The sequence below is a fragment of the Moschus berezovskii genome, chromosome 22 (assembly GCF_049115385.1).
Source record: "Moschus berezovskii isolate FMDL1 chromosome 22, NW_MosBer_1.0, whole genome shotgun sequence".
NCBI classification, from domain to species: Eukaryota; Metazoa; Chordata; class Mammalia; order Artiodactyla; family Moschidae; genus Moschus; species Moschus berezovskii.
In genome coordinates, this window is record NC_142481.1 from 11,955,217 (window position 1) to 11,971,944 (window position 16,728).

Here is a 16,728-nt window from a genome sequence, read left to right on the forward strand (position 1 = left end):
CCCAGAATGCTTTGCTCCCAGATCTACTTGCCAATCAGATCTCAGCACAAATGTGACCATTGTAACTGAAGTAGCTCACACCCTACCCTTATTATTCATCTCCACTGAGTTTTTTTTTTTTCTTTTCCTTGCAGCAATTATGATTTTAAAAAATTATTTATTTACCTGTGTATTGGCTGTTATTCCTGTGCGGTACCCTCAGCCCCTCAAATAGTGCCTGACATACAGAAGGTGCTTAGTAAATATTTAATTCATTAATCAGTGGCAGAACTAGGGCTGGAATTTAGGTCGTTGGCCTCTTGCCCCGAGACAGGAAAAAGGTGGGAGATGGAGGAGAAACAAGCATTTCCTAGGAGAGGAAGCGCCTGTCGGAGGTCAGGGGGCCCAGGATGCCAGCACGGCTTGCCATGTCTCTCTGGGTGACTTGAGCCAGTGCCTTGTATTCCCACCTGTGAAACGAAAGGGCCAGAGAACAAACATAAATACTTTCGAGACCCTATTTCCTTTGACAGCTGAAGACAAGGGTAACTGGTCTGAGGGGCAGATAGCTGAGGGGTGGTACCCCCAGGTCTAACTAGAATTCCCACCACCGGCACAATTTGTCCCATCGAAGTTGAGATAGCCCAGATAGGGGAAGGCATTTCGCACTATACTGAATGGCTCCAGGCATTGTCCTCAAAGCTCTTTCGGCCTTAGGAAAATGTTCCTCATCCATCTCTGTGATACCCAGGACAACACTGTCTCCCCACCTCAACTGCAGTTCAAGCCTCTGCATCAAGCCTGCCTGCCACGGGCAGAAACAGGAACACACAGAGCAGCTAGTCCAGTAGAAACAGAACATCAGCCACGTTTTGTCACTCAGTTGTGTCTGACTCTGCAACCCCATGAACTGCGGTCAACCAGGCCCCTCTGTCCGTGGAATTTTCCAGACAAAAATACTACAGTGGGTCACCATTTCCTTCTCCAGGGGATCTTCCCGACCCAGGGATTGAACCTGTGTCTCATGCATTGGCAGGTAGGTTCTTGGCCCCTGAGCCACCTGGGAAGCTCATGAGCCACACAGGTAGCTTCAAATATTCTAGTAGCCACACTGAAAAAGGAAAGGGGAACAGATACAGATGACACTAATTCTAATGTCTCACGTCAATGTATCCAAAATATTTCAACATGTAATCAACATAGGAAAGAACTTTTTTACACTACGTCTTTGAAATCTGGTGTGTATTTCTGTAGCATATCTCAATTCAGATGATGAATTTTCATCAGAAATACTCGACCTCTATTTAGATTTCATGAAACTCACATTTGAAGAAGTTGATTCCTATACCCACGCTGTCCCAATGATGTTGAATAGTTTTCCAATAATGGAGATGAGAAGCATTTTCTAAATTAATGAGAAGTAAGTTGCAGGTAAACTTTTCCCCAGTTGCACCATCCAAACTTGGTGAGTAGACACAGCATTGGAAAAAAAAAAAAACCCTAGTATCACCAGGAATTCTGTCTGCATTGCCCTAGGGCCAAACAGCCCGTTGACTATAAGAGTGGCCTTTTGCAAGTGAGTCAGCAAATGGAATCTCAGCGGAGGCAATGGCACCCCACTCCAGTACTCTTGCCTGGAAAATCTCATGGACAGAGGTGCCTGGAAGTCTGCAGTCCATGGGGTCGCTGAGGGTCGGACAGGACTGAGCGACTTCACTTTCACTTTTCCCTTTCATGCATTGGAGAAGGAAATGGCAACCCACTCCAGTGTTCTTGCCTGGAAAATCCCAGGGACGGGGGAGCCTGGTGGGCTTCCATCTATGGGGTCGCACAGAGTCAGACACGACTGAAGTGACTTAGCAGTGGCAGCAAATGGAATCTACCCGCAGGGTTGTCCTGAGCATTCCATGTAGACAGGTTTATACCACCTTCTCATGCACAGCAATAGACGTGCAGCCCCTCCTGGAAGCCCTCAAACATTAGCCTCATCCCTGTGCCTTTGCTCAGGGTGCCCTCCTCTCTGATACCATCTCTGACCTGGCCCTGTCTGACATCTCTACCCGATGCTTCTCTGCCCTCCTGCCAAGGGGACTCCTGCCTGAGATCAACCCTGGAAAGCAAGACCCAGTTTTGTTGTGTTACTGTCCCTCGTGGAGTGTGCTGACTGTGTTTAAGTAGTTGTATTTTGGCACCCTTGGGTGTCACAACTATCTTTTGGCGTGGTTGCCTTTGAAATCATGACTTTTAAAGGGACTGAACTTTAGGCTCTGGAAGCAGTAAGCTGCTAGCGAGGCGTCGGTCTCTGGGAGCATCCAAACGGCACAGACTGAAGACACCCTTGTGGAGGGACAACTGGCTGCCTTCAGGGTGAGTCTACATGGCATCTGCAGGCTGGAAGGCCCTTGAAGGCAGAAATTCTAGGAAACCGATGATGAATCTTGGTGTTGCCATCGCCAGAAACAGAGGAGGAACAGAGCCTCATCAACTTAGATGAATTTCCTACTTGTCTGGATGATGATAGACTTGTGTCCATTGAGGTGAGGAACCATGAAGCCAGGAGGCTCAAGGGTGGGTTGACCTGTGGTGTTTTTGGAGGAGTGAATAAAAAAGTAGAAATTCCATTGTGTGTCTGTTCATTGGGGATTTAAGAGGCGGGGGAAGATGCTTGGGATTCTGACTGTCAACTGGAAGCCTAGACCTCTGTGTCTGATGGAGGAGGGGCCCAAGAGTGAGGCCTCCTGGGTCCCTGGAGAGGAGGGATGGTGGGGGTGCATGCAGGACAGAATTCCCTGGGCTGCAGTCCAGTGATAAGAGTTTTGCAACCCTGGAGGAGGTCAGGTGACTAGTAATTGTTTAGACCTTGGGGGCTGTGATAGTAAATTTCTTAGCTCTAAAATCAACTTGGCCCATTAATGCCCCCAGTCTGTTCAGCATTTCTGCAGCCATGGCCTTGGATAAACCCTTCTCATCCTGACTTTAGACCTGGATCTGCTTGACTACTGGATTAACAGCAAATGTGATGCAAGAGAGGCTTGACAAGTGCTCATGGATTGGGATGATCTCTCGCTGCCCTGGGGACCCCTGCCACCATGACCACATGCGGAAGTCCAGGCTAACCTGCAGGGTGATTAGATACATGTGGCCCAGTCAGCCAGGACACCCCACTCTCTCTGAAAGAGAACTGCCTAGCTGACCGGCAGCTGAACCATCCTCCAGCTGATCCTAGACCAAATTGCCAAACCATGGAATGAGGTAAATACAAGACAATTATTCTAGAGGCTTCCCTGGTGGTCCAGTGGTTAAGAATCTGCCTTGCAATGCAGAGGATTGAAGTTCAATCCCTGGGGGTGTAACTAAGATCCCAGATGCGACAGATCATCTGAGCCTGGGAGCTACAACTAGAGTGTCCGGGTGCCACAAAAGGGATCCTGCGTGACTTTGCGCTGCCAATGCATGGGGCCCAAATTTGATCCCTGATCAAGGAACTAGATCCCACATACAACTAAGAGTTCACATGCTGCAGCTGAAGGTCTCAAATACCATCACATGCCAAAACTAAGACCTGGTACAGCCAAACAAATTTTCTTTAGAAAGTAAATAAATTTACGTAAATAACCAAATAAGTTTTCTTTTAAAAAACAAGAAAAAGAATCTGCCTTGCAATGCAGGGAATTCGAGTTCAATCCCTAGTGGGGGAGCTAAGATCCCACATGGCGCAAAGCAACTGAGCCTGTGAGCTGCAGTTACAGAGTCCATGCTCTGCAATGAAGACCCTGCAATAGCCAATGGAGTCCTTGTGAGCTGCAACTGAGACCTAATGCAACCAAGTAAATAGAACTATATAAATATGTTTATATAGACAATTATTCTGAGCAGCTGAGGTTTGGAGGGGCTTGTTATGTGGTAAAGGATGGATAACTGGTACAGGCGTGTCCCCTCTCTCCGGGATGTGGTCTCTTTCTCCCTCTCAACAGGACCCAGTGATTAAAATCTTAAGCTCTGTCACTTTTTAGCTGCATGGTGATGTTCAATGTGATGTTCCTTCTCTGAACCTCAGGTTCTTCTGAAAACAGGGTTGAGAATAATAGTGCCTATCACAAGGAGTGGTTGTGAAGATAAAGTGGATCATTTTCAGTTCATGACCCTAAGAGATCGTGTTGGTTATGAAACTTGTCTGGCAGGGGTGGGGGTGGGACCAAAGAGGGCCAGACTGCTCTTCCGCCCCTCCCCCTGGGGTTCGCTAGGGCCACGGAAGGGGAAGCATCCTTCCCTACTCTACTGAGGTTGGCTTTAAACCATATGATTTACTTTACTCCATGGAACGTTAGCATCCCCAACCTCCTCAAGGAACTTTGGTGCACTTGGGTTTTCTGCCCCTGTCATGTGCCATGAGAAGGATATTAGCCTGGGAGCCACAGATCCAGAAGACTGAAACCCCATGGAGAAGAACTAGAGTCCCCCTCCCAAACTGAAGTGAAACCCACCAGTTCATAACCTGAAACAGAGCCGCCCCAGATACCAGAAACCATAGGAAGCAGATGCATTTTTTTACAAGTCTCAGTTTGGGGATGGTTTGTTATACAACATTAGTACAGTGTTAATTGACTAATGTTCTTGTTGTTCAGTTGTGTCCAACTCTTCACATCATTGTGGACTGCAGCACTCCAGACATCCTTGTCCTTCACCATCTCCAGGAGCTTGTTCAACTCATGTCCCTTGAGTCACTGATGCCATCAAACCATCTCATCTGCTGTTGTCCCTTTCTCATCGTGCCTTCAATCTTTCCCAGCATCAGGGTCTTTTCTAGTGAGTCAGTTCTTCGCATCAGGTGACCAGTGTATTGGAACTTCAGCATCAGTCCTTCCAATGAATATTCAGGGTTGATTACCTTTAGGATTGACCAGTCTGACTTCCTTGCAGTCAAGAGACTCTGAAGAGATTTTTCCAATACCACACTCCAAAAGCATCAGTTCTTCAGTGCTCAGCATTCTTTGCGGTCCAACTCTCACATCCATACATGGCTACTGGAAAAACCATAGCTTTGACTATATAGACCTTTGTCAGTAATACAACATTGTTGTTTTAAACCACTGAGTTTAGGGACTTCTTTGTTACCTTAGCATAATTCAGTCTATCCTGATAGATGCCAAGGTCTAGCACCTGCCAACTAATGCCTACTCAGTAAGTGGCAGCTATTAGGACAGTAGCTATTTGGCCAGACACGTTGTCTCCAGAACCAACACTGTCTTAAAGGTGCTAGGGCGTGTGCTCAGTCACTCAGCTGTGTTCAACTCTTTGTGACTCCATGGACTGTAGCCTGCCAGGTGCCTCTGTCCATGGGATTCTCCAGGCAAGAATGCTGGGGTTGCCATGCCCTTCTCCAGGGGATCATCCCGACCCAGGGATTGAACCTGCCTCTCCTGCATGATTAGGCAGATTCTTTCCCATCCAAGGAACGAGGGGAGCCCCTTTAAGGTGCTAGGCACTGCACTAAGTCCTTTTTTTAGTTTTCTTTCATTTGACCCTTCAAATAGCTCTGTGAGGTTATAAATATTAATATCCACAGCTTACAAACATGAAACTGAGTCAAAAAGAGGTTAACCAGGAGAGGTGATCATGCACTCTGGAGTCTGACCTTCCCAACTGTTTGACCAAAGGCAAGTTATACCACAATCCGCGCCTCAGTTTGTTCCTCTGTAAAATGGGGACAATACTTTCAACCTCACAGAGTTTTGATTATGAAATGAGCTCTCTCATGGAAAACACTTAGCACAGGGACCCAGCAGGAAGTAATCCCTTAACAAAAGGTAGCATCTTCCCTCCCCTCATTCCAAAGAGGCGGTTCAACAGGGTTGAGACCCCTGCTTTTTGCATCCCATCTCCCTGAAATGCATCATATCACAAAGACTCAGGCTTGTTCTGTTAGTTCATTTAATTTATAGACATGTGGAAGCCACAGCTGAGAACGAATGGAGACCAAACACCACACGGGCCTCAGTTCTTCACTCAGCCTTGCCAGAAGCCCGGGGGCTTGGAAGACAGCCGGCCTTCTTGATGGTTAACAGACGAGAGCCTGAGGGCACCAGGGTCCCAGGCTTGGTGTGGCAGGCGGTCACCGTACCACAGCCCTGGGCAGCAAATTTGACACCTGCTGGGGGGGATTTCAGACTACAGTCAGGATCGCCAGTGCCTCCCCCCCTCCCAATCCAGGGTCATGCCCCAGCCACCCTCCCCCAGTTCTTTGGAGCCACTCTGTCCCTTAGAATATGGAAGAATGAGGCCCCAGTCCTGGGACCCTCTGGGAACCCTGTGCGCTCCTTCTGAAATCCAGGTGCCCCTCACCAGGCTGCACGAGGCCAGTCATGGTGACACAGCGGGTTTCCTCGCCAACGCAGAGCGCCTCCTCAGTCGGGGTACACGTTTCCTTGAACAAGGTGAAGCAGGAAGGACACCGAAGGCCATTCTCTGTCAGATTTCTCCTGAACGCTGGGGAGGAAGCTGGAGCGTAAGGTGCACGGGGACATTAGTCCCTTTCCCAACCTCACAACCAGCATGGGGACACCAGTTGCTAGCCTACACTGCATTTTTAGAAAATAATATTTATTTGACTAGATCTTAGTTGTGCCTTGTGGAATCTAGTTCCCTGACCAGGGATCAAACCCCTGCATTGGGCACATGGAGTCTTAGTCACTGGACCACCTGGGAAGTCCCTGGACACTGCAGTTTACAGAAGAAATCAAGGCTCAGCGCAAGGAAGATGCTTGTCTCAGGTTAAAGTGCAGCTCAGTGACAGGTGCTCACAGCTGGCTCTGGCGGGTGGAGGGGTGGGCAGGGAGGGACTCCCGCTGTGGGGCTCAGCTGGGGCTTACCGGGCAGGGGACTGTGGTTGCAGCCACTGGTCTGGCAGCAGCGCGTATTGGACCCCATGTAGTTCTCCGGAGCCACGGTGATGGAGAGGAATGCCGGGTCACACTCACTGGATTTCGAGCACCCCTTGTAGCTGGTCACGCCTACGGAGCCCTCTGCATCATGAGGGTGGACAGAGGACTCAGGAGCCCTAGTCTGGACCCTGATCCCAGGGTATTTCCATCACCTTACAGCTTCCCCAGCCCACTGCTGTCTAGAGAGGCCTCTTCCATCTCCCCAAAGTCATACACCCTTACCTGTCTGGGGCAAGGCCTGGAGGGTTGAGTATTGTACCTAACCCTTCCTCCCTCCGCCCCTGGCTGTGTTGGTTTCTCCTAAGTGGTCCCTTCAGCTCCACGGCCACCTCACTGCCATTCTCTAAAGGTCACACCTGGAGAGGTCTTTTCTAGGCCACCTATGACTACCCCCAGGCCTGTGTGAAATGGTCTCTTTCAGCCTTCAGCCCTCCCCTGACCCCTGGAATTCCTTCCACCAAATCCTAGGATGCGGCCCTCAGCCACCACCCTGTAACACCCGTTTTCTTCGTCTAAGATTTCCCAGGGTCACTCCCCAGACTTCCTACCTATGATCTCTTGCTGCCCTCCTTGGCTACTCTCAGGTCTTGCCTGAAGTGGTCTCTTCCAGTCTCCCTGGCCTTCCCCCTCCCACCAAGGTTGGTCTCCAGCCCAAGGGTTTCTGTTCTGTACCCCAAGTGCTTGGGTGGGTGGGTGCTCAGTCCTGTCTGTCTCTTTGCAAACTCATGCGTCCTTGGATTATCTGTCCTTATCTCTCTCTCTCTCTGTTCCAATACTGGGGCTTCCCAGGTGGTGCAGTGGTATAAACCCCCACTGCCAATGTAGGAGACAAAATAGTGGTTCGATCCCTGGGTTAGAAAGATCCCCTGGAGGAGGAAATGGCAAGCCACTCCAGTATTCTTGCCTGGGAAATCCCATGGACAGAGGAGCCTGGCGGGCTACACCTGATCACAGAGTCAGCCTAATCACATTCTCTGCAACTCAGCCCAGTCTTCTCTACACACACCCCTACACCTTTTGCATATTAGATTCCCGCCCCCCACTGTGGAGTTCACTCTTCCCCTGTGTCCTTTCCTAATTCCTTCTTGCCTAAGAAATTCTCTATATCTGCCCCTCCCCCATCATGTCTTTGGAGTCTCATTTTCAGAAATCCTTGGCAACAGTGGTTTCTGTCATTCCACTGGATTCTCTTTCCTCCTTTCCCTCTTTCCCGCTCCCTCTTCACTCTAAGATTCCTCCCAGTGCATGGTAGTATCTGCTACCCTGAAAGCACCCCACCTCCCCAGGATCTGACGCTATTCCCTACCCTCTTACTATTGTTAATCTCGGTCACGATGACGATACAGGAGTCCTTGTCCGAGGGGCAAGTCTTCATTTCTCCAGTGCATATGGCTCCATTCCTGATACACACCTCACAGTTTAGTGGGTCCCCTGAGGTATAGAGAGACAGGCTCTAGTCCAAGTGGTGTGGTCTCTGGGCCATGACTTCCGAGTCCAGAAGGGGATGGCGAGGGGGGTCTGAAGGAAGAGGGAAAGGTGTCTCCCTGGTTATTCACGAGTGGGACACTGGCCGCTGAACCGGGAACTGTCTGAAGCTCCATCAGATATGTTATGGTGCCGCCAGCAAGGCTGCTTCCAGGGGTGGACAGCAACTCCATCAAGGAGCAAGTTTACCTAACTACAGGGTTGGGGAATTTGGACACTAGGGCCCTCTGAGAAAGCTAGAGGATAGTATGGAGTCCTGCTGAAGGTTTCCATGTGTTTTTTTTTTTTTTTTAATTTATCCTTTTTCTTTTTTCTATTTTAGGCTATGCTGGGTTGTCCTTGCTTCCTGTGGGTGTTCTCCAGTTGCAGTGAGTGGGGGCTACTCTCTCGTTGCGGTGCTTGGGCTTCTCATTTGTGGCGGCTCCTCCTGTTGCAGAGCACAGGCTCCAGAGCACGAGCTCAGTAGTTGTGGCACAAGGGCTTAGTTGTCCCAAGGCATGTGGAATCTTCCTGGACCAGGAATCAAACCCATGTCACCTGCTTTGGCAGGCGGAATCTCAACCACTGGACCACTGAGGAAGTCCTTCATGGACTTCAGAGAACCTTCAGGTCCAGCTTATTCTCAGAAGCGGGACCCTCTTCCTTGTGGGTACATTTAAGTCTGGTAGACAGTATAGTCGCTCAGGTAGGGATACCTGAGGCTGGGATCTGCAACCCAGGTCAAGAAGGAAGATCAAAGACTAGGAGGACAAGGGCCTGGCTCCTTGGTCCTGAGAGAGGAGGCAACGGGGGCCCAGACACAGGGGAACTGGGTCCTGGGGAAAGTGGAGTTGCCTGAATTGCATCAAAGGAAAGAAGACACTGGGAACCTGAAATCCTTAGAGTCCTGGGAGAAAGGAAAACTCTTCCCCTCACCTCACTTTTCTTTTTTCTAATCATACTCTCACCTGAATTCCTTAGAATTCAGGTGTTTTATTTTGAGACACTGTGAGAGGGGAGGGGAGCAGAGGCCATCCAAACCCTTCCTTTCTCAGAGATTTAAACCCACATGTTTTTGAACTCTTCCTCCCTTGGGGACCCAGGCTTTCTCTCTTTTACCCTCTGCTTTTCCATGAATCTGAATTCCCAGGACACCTTCTCTTTCCCCCTCACCCTCAAGGACCTGGCTAAATGCTCTCCCACAGTCTTCGTTTCAGGATTCCAGGAGTCCAGACCCCTAGTCACTTACCCAGACCCAGGAGGGTGCAGAGCAGCAGGGAGACTAGCAGGAAAGTCTCAGGTTTTGTGGAAGGCTTCATGATGGTTGGATGAGTGAAGATGCAGTCCCAGGTCCCCAGCTCATCTTATAGGAAGGTGAGACGGGGCGGGTCTGGATCTACCTTGCCCCTTGGCTAAGAAAGATGATGTAAGATCTGAGGGTAGGTCTCTGTAGCTCGGAGTGGGGGAGGTGGAACAAGAATCCAAAAGGAACATCGGCATCTTGTGCTCAGCCCCCTTCTCCATGGGGACCCCAGGAGTCTGGGCTTTTAACCCTCTCTCTATCTGGTCTCACTCCCTTCATCCCCCCGCCCCCCACCCTTTTTTTTTCTTACCTGAAGCCCAAGATCAGAATCAGGTCATTTTGTTTCCTGCAGGATAGAACAGTGCTAGGACTCAGATTCCCTCTCCCTTGTCTCTCTTCCCAAGGAAGTGCCCAGTGTGGGTGAGGCCCTACCGGGGAGGGCCCAGCAAGTCCAGGCTTGTTCTGCCAGGGCATGCTTGGCTCAATACCCCTTTTTCTGTGTTTGGTCTGTCTCCAGCTCCGACCCCGCCCCGAGATGCAATTCTGCATCTCTGAGACTGAACAGAGGGGTGCTTGTCATTGGGCCAGGATGGGCATGGTACCAGACGCCCAAAAACCGCATTGGAAAGCTGAGGCACGTTGAAAGCACTCAAGGTTGGGTGTGTGTCTGGTTTGGAAACATACTTTGTGTTTTATTGAGATCCTTTACGACAGGCACATATCTTGAGAGATCAGAGATTTTGTGTCTGTGTGTGTATTTTTCACGTGTGTATGTATATTTTTTCGTGTGTGTGTATTTTTTTGGGTGTAATTTTTCGTGTGTGTGGCGGGGTGAGGGGTGGCTGTGGGGAGGGTAGCCAACCATACGTGGAGGGGATCCTGTTGCGGTAGGCCCCTGGCTCCTTGCAAAAATCCACTCAAATTTGCTGTCCTCTTGCTTTCCAGACTTCAGTTGGGACGCTGAGGTAGGCGAATTTCTTCTGGGGACCAATCTTGAAGGCCGCATGGGTTGCTAGGATACCCTGGTGTGAAAGTTATCAGGAGGAAGGGGTAGAGAGCTGTTTGGTGAGAGGGAGGCAGGAAAAGCTCTTTGCTAGGGAACTCAGCACCTCTCGCAGCTCTCCGGAGAGAAGCACTAGGCATGCGCAGTGGTGACGTGGCACCCTTGTGCGCGCGGCTCGAAAGGCCGGAGCCTCGTGCGCTTGCGTGCGCTTGCGCAGTGAAGGCCTCCCAGGGCGCACCCGCTGTGAGCACCCTAAGCTCAGCCCTTCCTACGTCTTGGTCAGGCGAAGCCTACACAACGTTGACATGCCGGAGATCGGCCTCTGCCATGTGGTGTCTGGCAGTAGCGAGGACTTGGTGAGAGACTGGCGTGGAGGAGGTTGGAAGAAGTGAAGGAGATCGTGAAGGGTCTCTGTGAGAACTTTTGGAATCCCAAAGGTGTTGAAAAATAATCCATATCTGCTGCCAAGAAAAAAAGAGTTTATTGGGGTTCTTAGGAATTGGAATTTGGGAGACACAGATTCCCATAAAACTTAACGGTGTTGGCAGAGGGAGTCGGGCTTATGAGTACTGCGGTTAGCAGGTTGTTAAAATTGTGTGGAGAGAATTATAATTGACTGTGATACATGTAATATTTGATACAAAGAAATATTTGACTTTAAAGAAGCTGTCATGAGTTACTGGACTGCAAGGAGATCCAACCAGTCCATTCTAAAGGAGATCAATCCTGGATGTTCATTGGAGGGACTGATGCTAAAGCTGAAACTGCAATACTTTGGCCACCTCATGCGACGGGTTGACTTACTGGAAAAGACTCTGATGCTGGGGAAGGTTGGGGGCGGGAGGAGAAGGGGACGACGGAGAATGAGATGGCTGGATGGCATCACCAACTCTGTGGACATGGGTTTGAGTGAACTCCGGGAGTTGGTGATGGACAGGGAGGCCTGGCGTGCTGTGATTCATGGGGTCGCGGAGAGTCGAACACGACTGAGCGACTGAACTGAACTGAACTGAACTGAAGGGTCTAATAGGCATCTTGAGTTTCTGGCACATAATCTGGATGCCTGTGTGAATACAGTAAGTAGTCAAAAATCAGATTCCTTTGTGGCGGAGACCTGATTGGTCAGAAATGGCTACTCAGTAAGTGGCAGCTATTACGAACGTAAATATTTGGCCAGACACATTGTCCCTGGAGCCACCACTGTATTAATAGTGCATTTGCTCAGTCACTCAGTTGGGTTTGATTCTTTGTGACCCCATGGACTGTAGCCCACCAGGCCTCTCTGTCCATGGGATTCTCCAGGCAAAAATAGAATGGGTTGCCATGACCTACTCCAGGGGCTCTTCCCCAGCCCAGGGATTGAACCCCTGTCTCCCGCATTGGCAGGCAGATTCTTTCCCATCTGAGCCACCAGGGAAGCCCCCTTCAAAGTGCAGGTTACACCACAATCAGCCTCAGTTTGTTCCTCTGTAAAATGGGGGCAATACTTTAAACCTCACAGAGTTGTGATTATGAAATGAGGTACTGCATGGAAAACACTTAGCATGGGGACCAGGCAGGAAGTAACCCCTTAACAAAAGGCAGCATCTTCTCTCTTTTCCTTCCAAAGAGGGGGTTCCCTAGGGTTGAGATCCCAGCTTTTTCCATCCCATCTCCCAGAAATGCATCACATCACGAGGACTTAGGCTTGTTGTTTTAACTAGTTTAATTTATAGACACCTGGGAACCTGTCTGAGAATGAATGGAGACCAAACACCACACAGGCCTCAGTTCTTCACTCAGCCTTGCCAGCAGCCTGGGGGCTTGGGAGACAGCCGGCCTTCTTGATGGTGAACAAACGAGCGCCTGAGGGCACCAGGGTCCCAGGCTTCGTGTGGCAGGCGGTCTCCGTACCACAGCCCCAGGCAGCAAATTTGTCACCTGCTGGAGGGGATTTCAGACTACAGTCAGGATCGCCAGTGCCTCCCCTGGGCCAATGCAGGGGTCATAGGCCCCAGCCATCTTCTCCCCCAGATCTCTGGAGCCACTCTCTCCCTTAGAATCTGGAAGAATGAGGCTCCAGTTCTGGGACTGTCTGGAGCCCCTGTGCCCGCCTCCCGAATTCCAGGTGCCCCTTACCAGGCTGCACGATGCCAGACACGGCGACACAGCGGGTTTCCTCGCCAACGCAGAGCGCCTCCTCAGTCGGGGTGCACGTCTCCGTAAAGGCAGCAATGCAGGAAGGACACCGAAGGCCGTTCTCTGTATGGTTTCTCACGAACGCTGAAGAGCAGGGTGGAGGGTACGGGAATCGGAGATGTTAGTCCCTTTCCCAACCTCACAACGACTCAGGGGACAGCAGTTGCTAACCGACACTGCATTTTCAGAAAACAATGTTTATTTGACTGCATTGGATCTTAATTGCGGCCCATGGAATCTAGTTCCCTGACCAGGGATCCAACCCCCGCATAGGGACATGGAGACTTAGTCAGTGGACCACCAGGGGAGTCCCTGGACACTGCGGTTTACAGGAGAAGAAACCAAGGCTGAGCGCAAGGCAGAGCTCGCCCCCGGCTACAGCGCAGCTCAGTGGCAGCTGCGCACAGCGGCTCTGGCGGGGGAGGGGCGGGCAGGGAGGGACTCCCGCGTGGGGCTCGGCTGGGGCTTACCGGGCAGGGGGTCCTGGTTGCAGCCATCCTTCTGGCAGCAGCGCCTCTTGGAGCCCATGTAGTTCTCAGGGTTCGAGGTGATGCCGAAGAATCCTGAGCCACACTCGCTGGATTTCGCACAGCCCTTGTAGCTGGTCACCGTCAAGGAGCCCTCTGCAAGATGGCCGTGGGCAGGGGACTCAGTGGCCCCTGGTCTGGACCGTGGCCCCGGGGTGTCTCCCCCACCTTATAGTTGCCCCAGCCCACTGCTATCTAGAGAGGTCTCTTCCAGCTCCCCAATGTCAGATCCCCTTATCTGCCTGGGGCTTCGTCTGAATGGTTTATTAGGTACCCCTCCTCACACTGCCCCTGGCTGTGTTGGTCTCTCCTGAGTGGCTCCTTCAGCCCTGTGGCCACCCTGCAGATGGTCACTGCCATCCTGCAGGGGTCACCCCTGGAGTGGTCTTTTCCGGACCACCTGTGACTACCCCCATGCCCCTCTTCCAGCTTTCAGCCCTCGCCTCACCCCTGGAATTCCTTCCACCAAATGCTGGGATGCAGCTGCCATTCCCACCCCCTCTAACACCTATTTCCTTCTGCATCTAAAGTGATCTCTTTCAGGTTTCCCAGGGTCACTCCCCAGACCTCCTACAAATGGTCTCTTGCTTCCCTCCTTGGCTACTCTCAGTTCTTTCCTGAAGTGGTCTCACTGGTCTTCCCCCTCCCCACCACAGAGTGGTCTCCTCCAGCCCTAGGGTTTCCACTCTTCACCCCACACTCGTGTGGGTGCAAGTGTACTCAGTCGTGTCTGACTCTTTGGGACCTCATAGATTGAGTCCAGGGATAATCTGTCCTTATATACTCTCTCTGTATGCCAATATTGGGGCTTCCCAGGTGGTGCAGTGGTAAAGAACCCCCCTGCCAGTGCAGGAGATGCAAGAGACGTGGGTCTATCCCTGGGTGGGGAAGATCCCCTGGAGGAGGAAATTGTAAGCCTTACAATTCTTGCCTGGAAAATCCCATGGACAGAGGAGCCTGGCAGGCTACAGTCCATGGGGTCGCAAAGAGTCAGACATGACTGAGCATACACCCAACTCAACCAGCACCTGTATCTCCCTCTTTCTTCTGTCAGGAAAGGTCTCTTGCAGCCTGCATCCCGGGGAGATCACTTGCACCCCCAGAGAGCCAACTTGATCACATTCCTTGCAACTCACCCTAGCCTCTTCTCTACACCCACCCCTCCACCTTTTGGATATTAGATTTCCCCCCACTCTGGATTTCTCTCTTCCCCGGTGTCCTTTCCTAATTCCTTCTTTTGTAAGAAAAGTCTCTATATCTGCCCCTCTCCCATCCTCTCTTTGGCGTTTCATCTTCAGAAATCCTTGGCAACAGTGGTTTCTGTCATTCCACCGGATTCTCTGTTCACCACCCACCTGGAGATCGCCTTTCCCTCTTTCCTGACATAGTCATCACTCAAAGGTTCCTCCCAGCGCGTGGCAGTATCTGCCACCCTGAAGGCACCCCCCACCTCCCCAGGATCTGATACCAGCCCCTGCCCACTTACTTCTGTTGGTCTCAGTCACGACAGCTATGCAGGAGTCCTCGTCTGCGGCACAGGTCTGCAGTTTTCCATTGCAGTTGGGACCATCGCTGACACACACCTCACAGCTTAGTGAGTACCCTGTGGTATAGAGAGCAAGGGTCTAGTGAAAGCTGGTATGGTCTTTGGGCCACAGCTTCCTGGTCCAGAGAGGAATAGGGTGGGGGGGAGGGGTGAAGGAAGAGGGACAGGTGTCTCCCTGGCTATTCATGGGCGGGACACTGGCCGCTGAATAGGGATCTGTCTGAAGCTCGGTAGGGATGCCATGGTGTTGTAAGCAAAGCTGCTTTTGGGTTGGGGGCAGAAGCAGTTCTGACCAGGGAGCAAATTTACCTAATTACAAGGCTGGGACTTTGGATGCTAGACCCCCTGAGCAAGCTTGCGGACAGTGAGGGGTCCTGCTGAAGGTTACCATGGACTTAAAATTTTTTTTTTCTTTTTTTGATTTGCTGGGTCTTCTTGCTTCCTGTGGGTTTTTCTCTAATTGTAGCGATTATGGTCTAGTGTCTAGTTGCTGAGCTTTGGCTTCTCATTGGTGGTGGCTTCTGCTGCAGAGCACAGGCTCTAGAGCATGGGCTCAGCAGTTATGGTAAAATGGCTTAGTTGCCCCAGGGCATGGGGAATCTTCCTGGACCAGGGATTGAACCCATGTCCCCCATTTTGGCAGGCAGATTCTCAAACCACTGGACCACTGGGAAAGTCCTTCATGGAATTTTGTAGACCTCTGGGCTTCCCTGGTGGCTCAGAGGGTAAAGCATCTGCCTACAATGTGGGAGACCTGGGTTTAATCCCTGGATCGGGAAGATCCCCTCGAGAAGGAAATGGCAACCCACTCCAGTACTCTTGCCTGGAAAATCCCATGGACTGAGAAGCCTGGTAGGCTACAGTCCATGGGGTTGCAAAGAGTTGGACATGACTGAACGACCTCACTTTCACTTTAGGGTACCACGCTTAAGCCTTGTAGACAGTGGAAATTCAGGCAGGAGTACCTGAGGCTGAGATCGGCATCCCAGATAAAAAAAGTTCAATGACTAAGAGGACAAGGGCCTGGCTCCTTAGTCCTGAGAGAGGAGGAAACTGGGGATGCAGACACATGGCATCCGGGTCCCGTGGAAAATGGAGCTGCCTGAAATGCATCTAAGGGAGGACACTGGGAAGCTGAACTGCTTAGAGTTCTGGAAGCAAGGAAATTTCTCCCCATCGCCTCACTTTTCTTTTTTCTAATCATACTCTCATCTGATATTCTAGAATAAAGGTGTCTTACTTTGGGACACTGCCGGAGAGGAGAGAGGAGAGGAGCAGAGCCCATCCAAAGCCCCGCCCCGTCTCAAAGATTCAAAACCACACATTTTTTAGCTCTCCTCTCTTGCGGACTCAGGCTTTGTCTCCTCCTTTACCCTCTGCCTTTCTCCAAGAATCTAAATTCCTGGGACACCTCCTCTTTCCCTTCTCCCTTGAGGACCTGGCAGAATGTTCTCTCATACTCCTTGTTTTGAGGGTCCCAGAAGTCCAGACCCCTAGTCACTTACCCAGACCCAGGAGGGTGCAGAGCAGTGCCGTGGCTAGCAGGAAGGTCTCAGGTTTTGCGGATGGCTTCATGATGGATTGGTGAGTGACCCTGCAGTTCCAGGTCTCAAGCACTTCTTATAGGAAGCTGAGAAGGGGCGGGTCTGGACCTACCTTACCCCTAGGCTAAGAAATTGTGTTTGAAGACCTAGGGGTTGGTCTCTACGGTTCTGAGTGGGGGAGGCAAAACCAGAATCCAAAAGGAACATGGGCATCTGTGCCCAGACCCCTCCTCCATGTGGACC

The 16,728-nt window shown here is 51.0% G+C and overlaps 2 protein-coding genes across 6 annotated transcripts; both read right to left on the bottom strand.

Annotated features, from left to right (window-relative positions):
* Positions 1–5,902: 5,902 nt before the first annotated feature.
* Positions 5,903–10,133, bottom strand: LOC129546737 (phospholipase A2 inhibitor and Ly6/PLAUR domain-containing protein-like). Of its 5 annotated transcripts, none has more exons than XM_088830284.1 (6): positions 9,998–10,133; positions 9,634–9,796; positions 8,235–8,351; positions 6,849–7,001; positions 6,322–6,465; positions 5,903–6,127 (listed from the first exon to the last, which is right to left on the bottom strand). In XM_088830284.1, the coding sequence occupies exons 2-6, from the start codon at positions 9,701–9,703 to the stop codon at positions 5,982–5,984; spliced, it is 630 nt and encodes a 209-aa protein (XP_088686410.1). In that variant the 5' UTR covers positions 9,704–9,796; positions 9,998–10,133; the 3' UTR covers positions 5,903–5,981. The 5 variants fall into 5 exon arrangements, with proteins under 5 accessions (XP_088686410.1, XP_055267986.2, XP_055267985.2 ...); XM_055412011.2 differs by having other exon boundaries at positions 5,903–6,130; XM_055412010.2 differs by having other exon boundaries at positions 6,322–6,477.
* Positions 10,134–12,350: 2,217 nt separating this feature from the next.
* On the bottom strand, positions 12,351–16,516 carry LOC129546741 (phospholipase A2 inhibitor and Ly6/PLAUR domain-containing protein-like). The gene is made up of 5 exons (XM_055412016.1): positions 16,447–16,516; positions 14,882–14,998; positions 13,339–13,491; positions 12,809–12,952; positions 12,351–12,613 (listed from the first exon to the last, which is right to left on the bottom strand). Exons 1-5 carry the CDS (start codon positions 16,514–16,516, stop codon positions 12,465–12,467), a joined length of 633 nt encoding a protein of 210 aa, XP_055267991.1. The 3' UTR covers positions 12,351–12,464.
* Between the last annotated feature and the right edge of the window lie 212 nt (positions 16,517–16,728).

Coding starts and splice junctions, on each gene's coding strand:
- LOC129546741 (XM_055412016.1), bottom strand. CDS start 16,516: ATGAAGCCATCCGCAAAACCTGAGACCTTCCTGCTAGCCACGGCACTG. Junction 13,492..14,881: donor CGTGACTGAGACCAACAGAA/GTAAGTGGGCAG, acceptor GCCATCTTGCAG/AGGGCTCCTTGACGGTGACC. Junction 12,953..13,338: donor CAACCAGGACCCCCTGCCCG/GTAAGCCCCAGC, acceptor CCTGCTCTTCAG/CGTTCGTGAGAAACCATACA.
- LOC129546737 (XM_055412009.2), bottom strand. CDS start 9,703: ATGAAGCCTTCCACAAAACCTGAGACTTTCCTGCTAGTCTCCCTGCTG. Junction 7,002..8,234: donor CGTGACCGAGATTAACAATA/GTAAGAGGGTAG, acceptor CTCATGATGCAG/AGGGCTCCGTAGGCGTGACC. Junction 6,478..6,848: donor CAACCACAGTCCCCTGCCCG/GTAAGCCCCAGC, acceptor CTTACGCTCCAG/CTTCCTCCCCAGCGTTCAGG.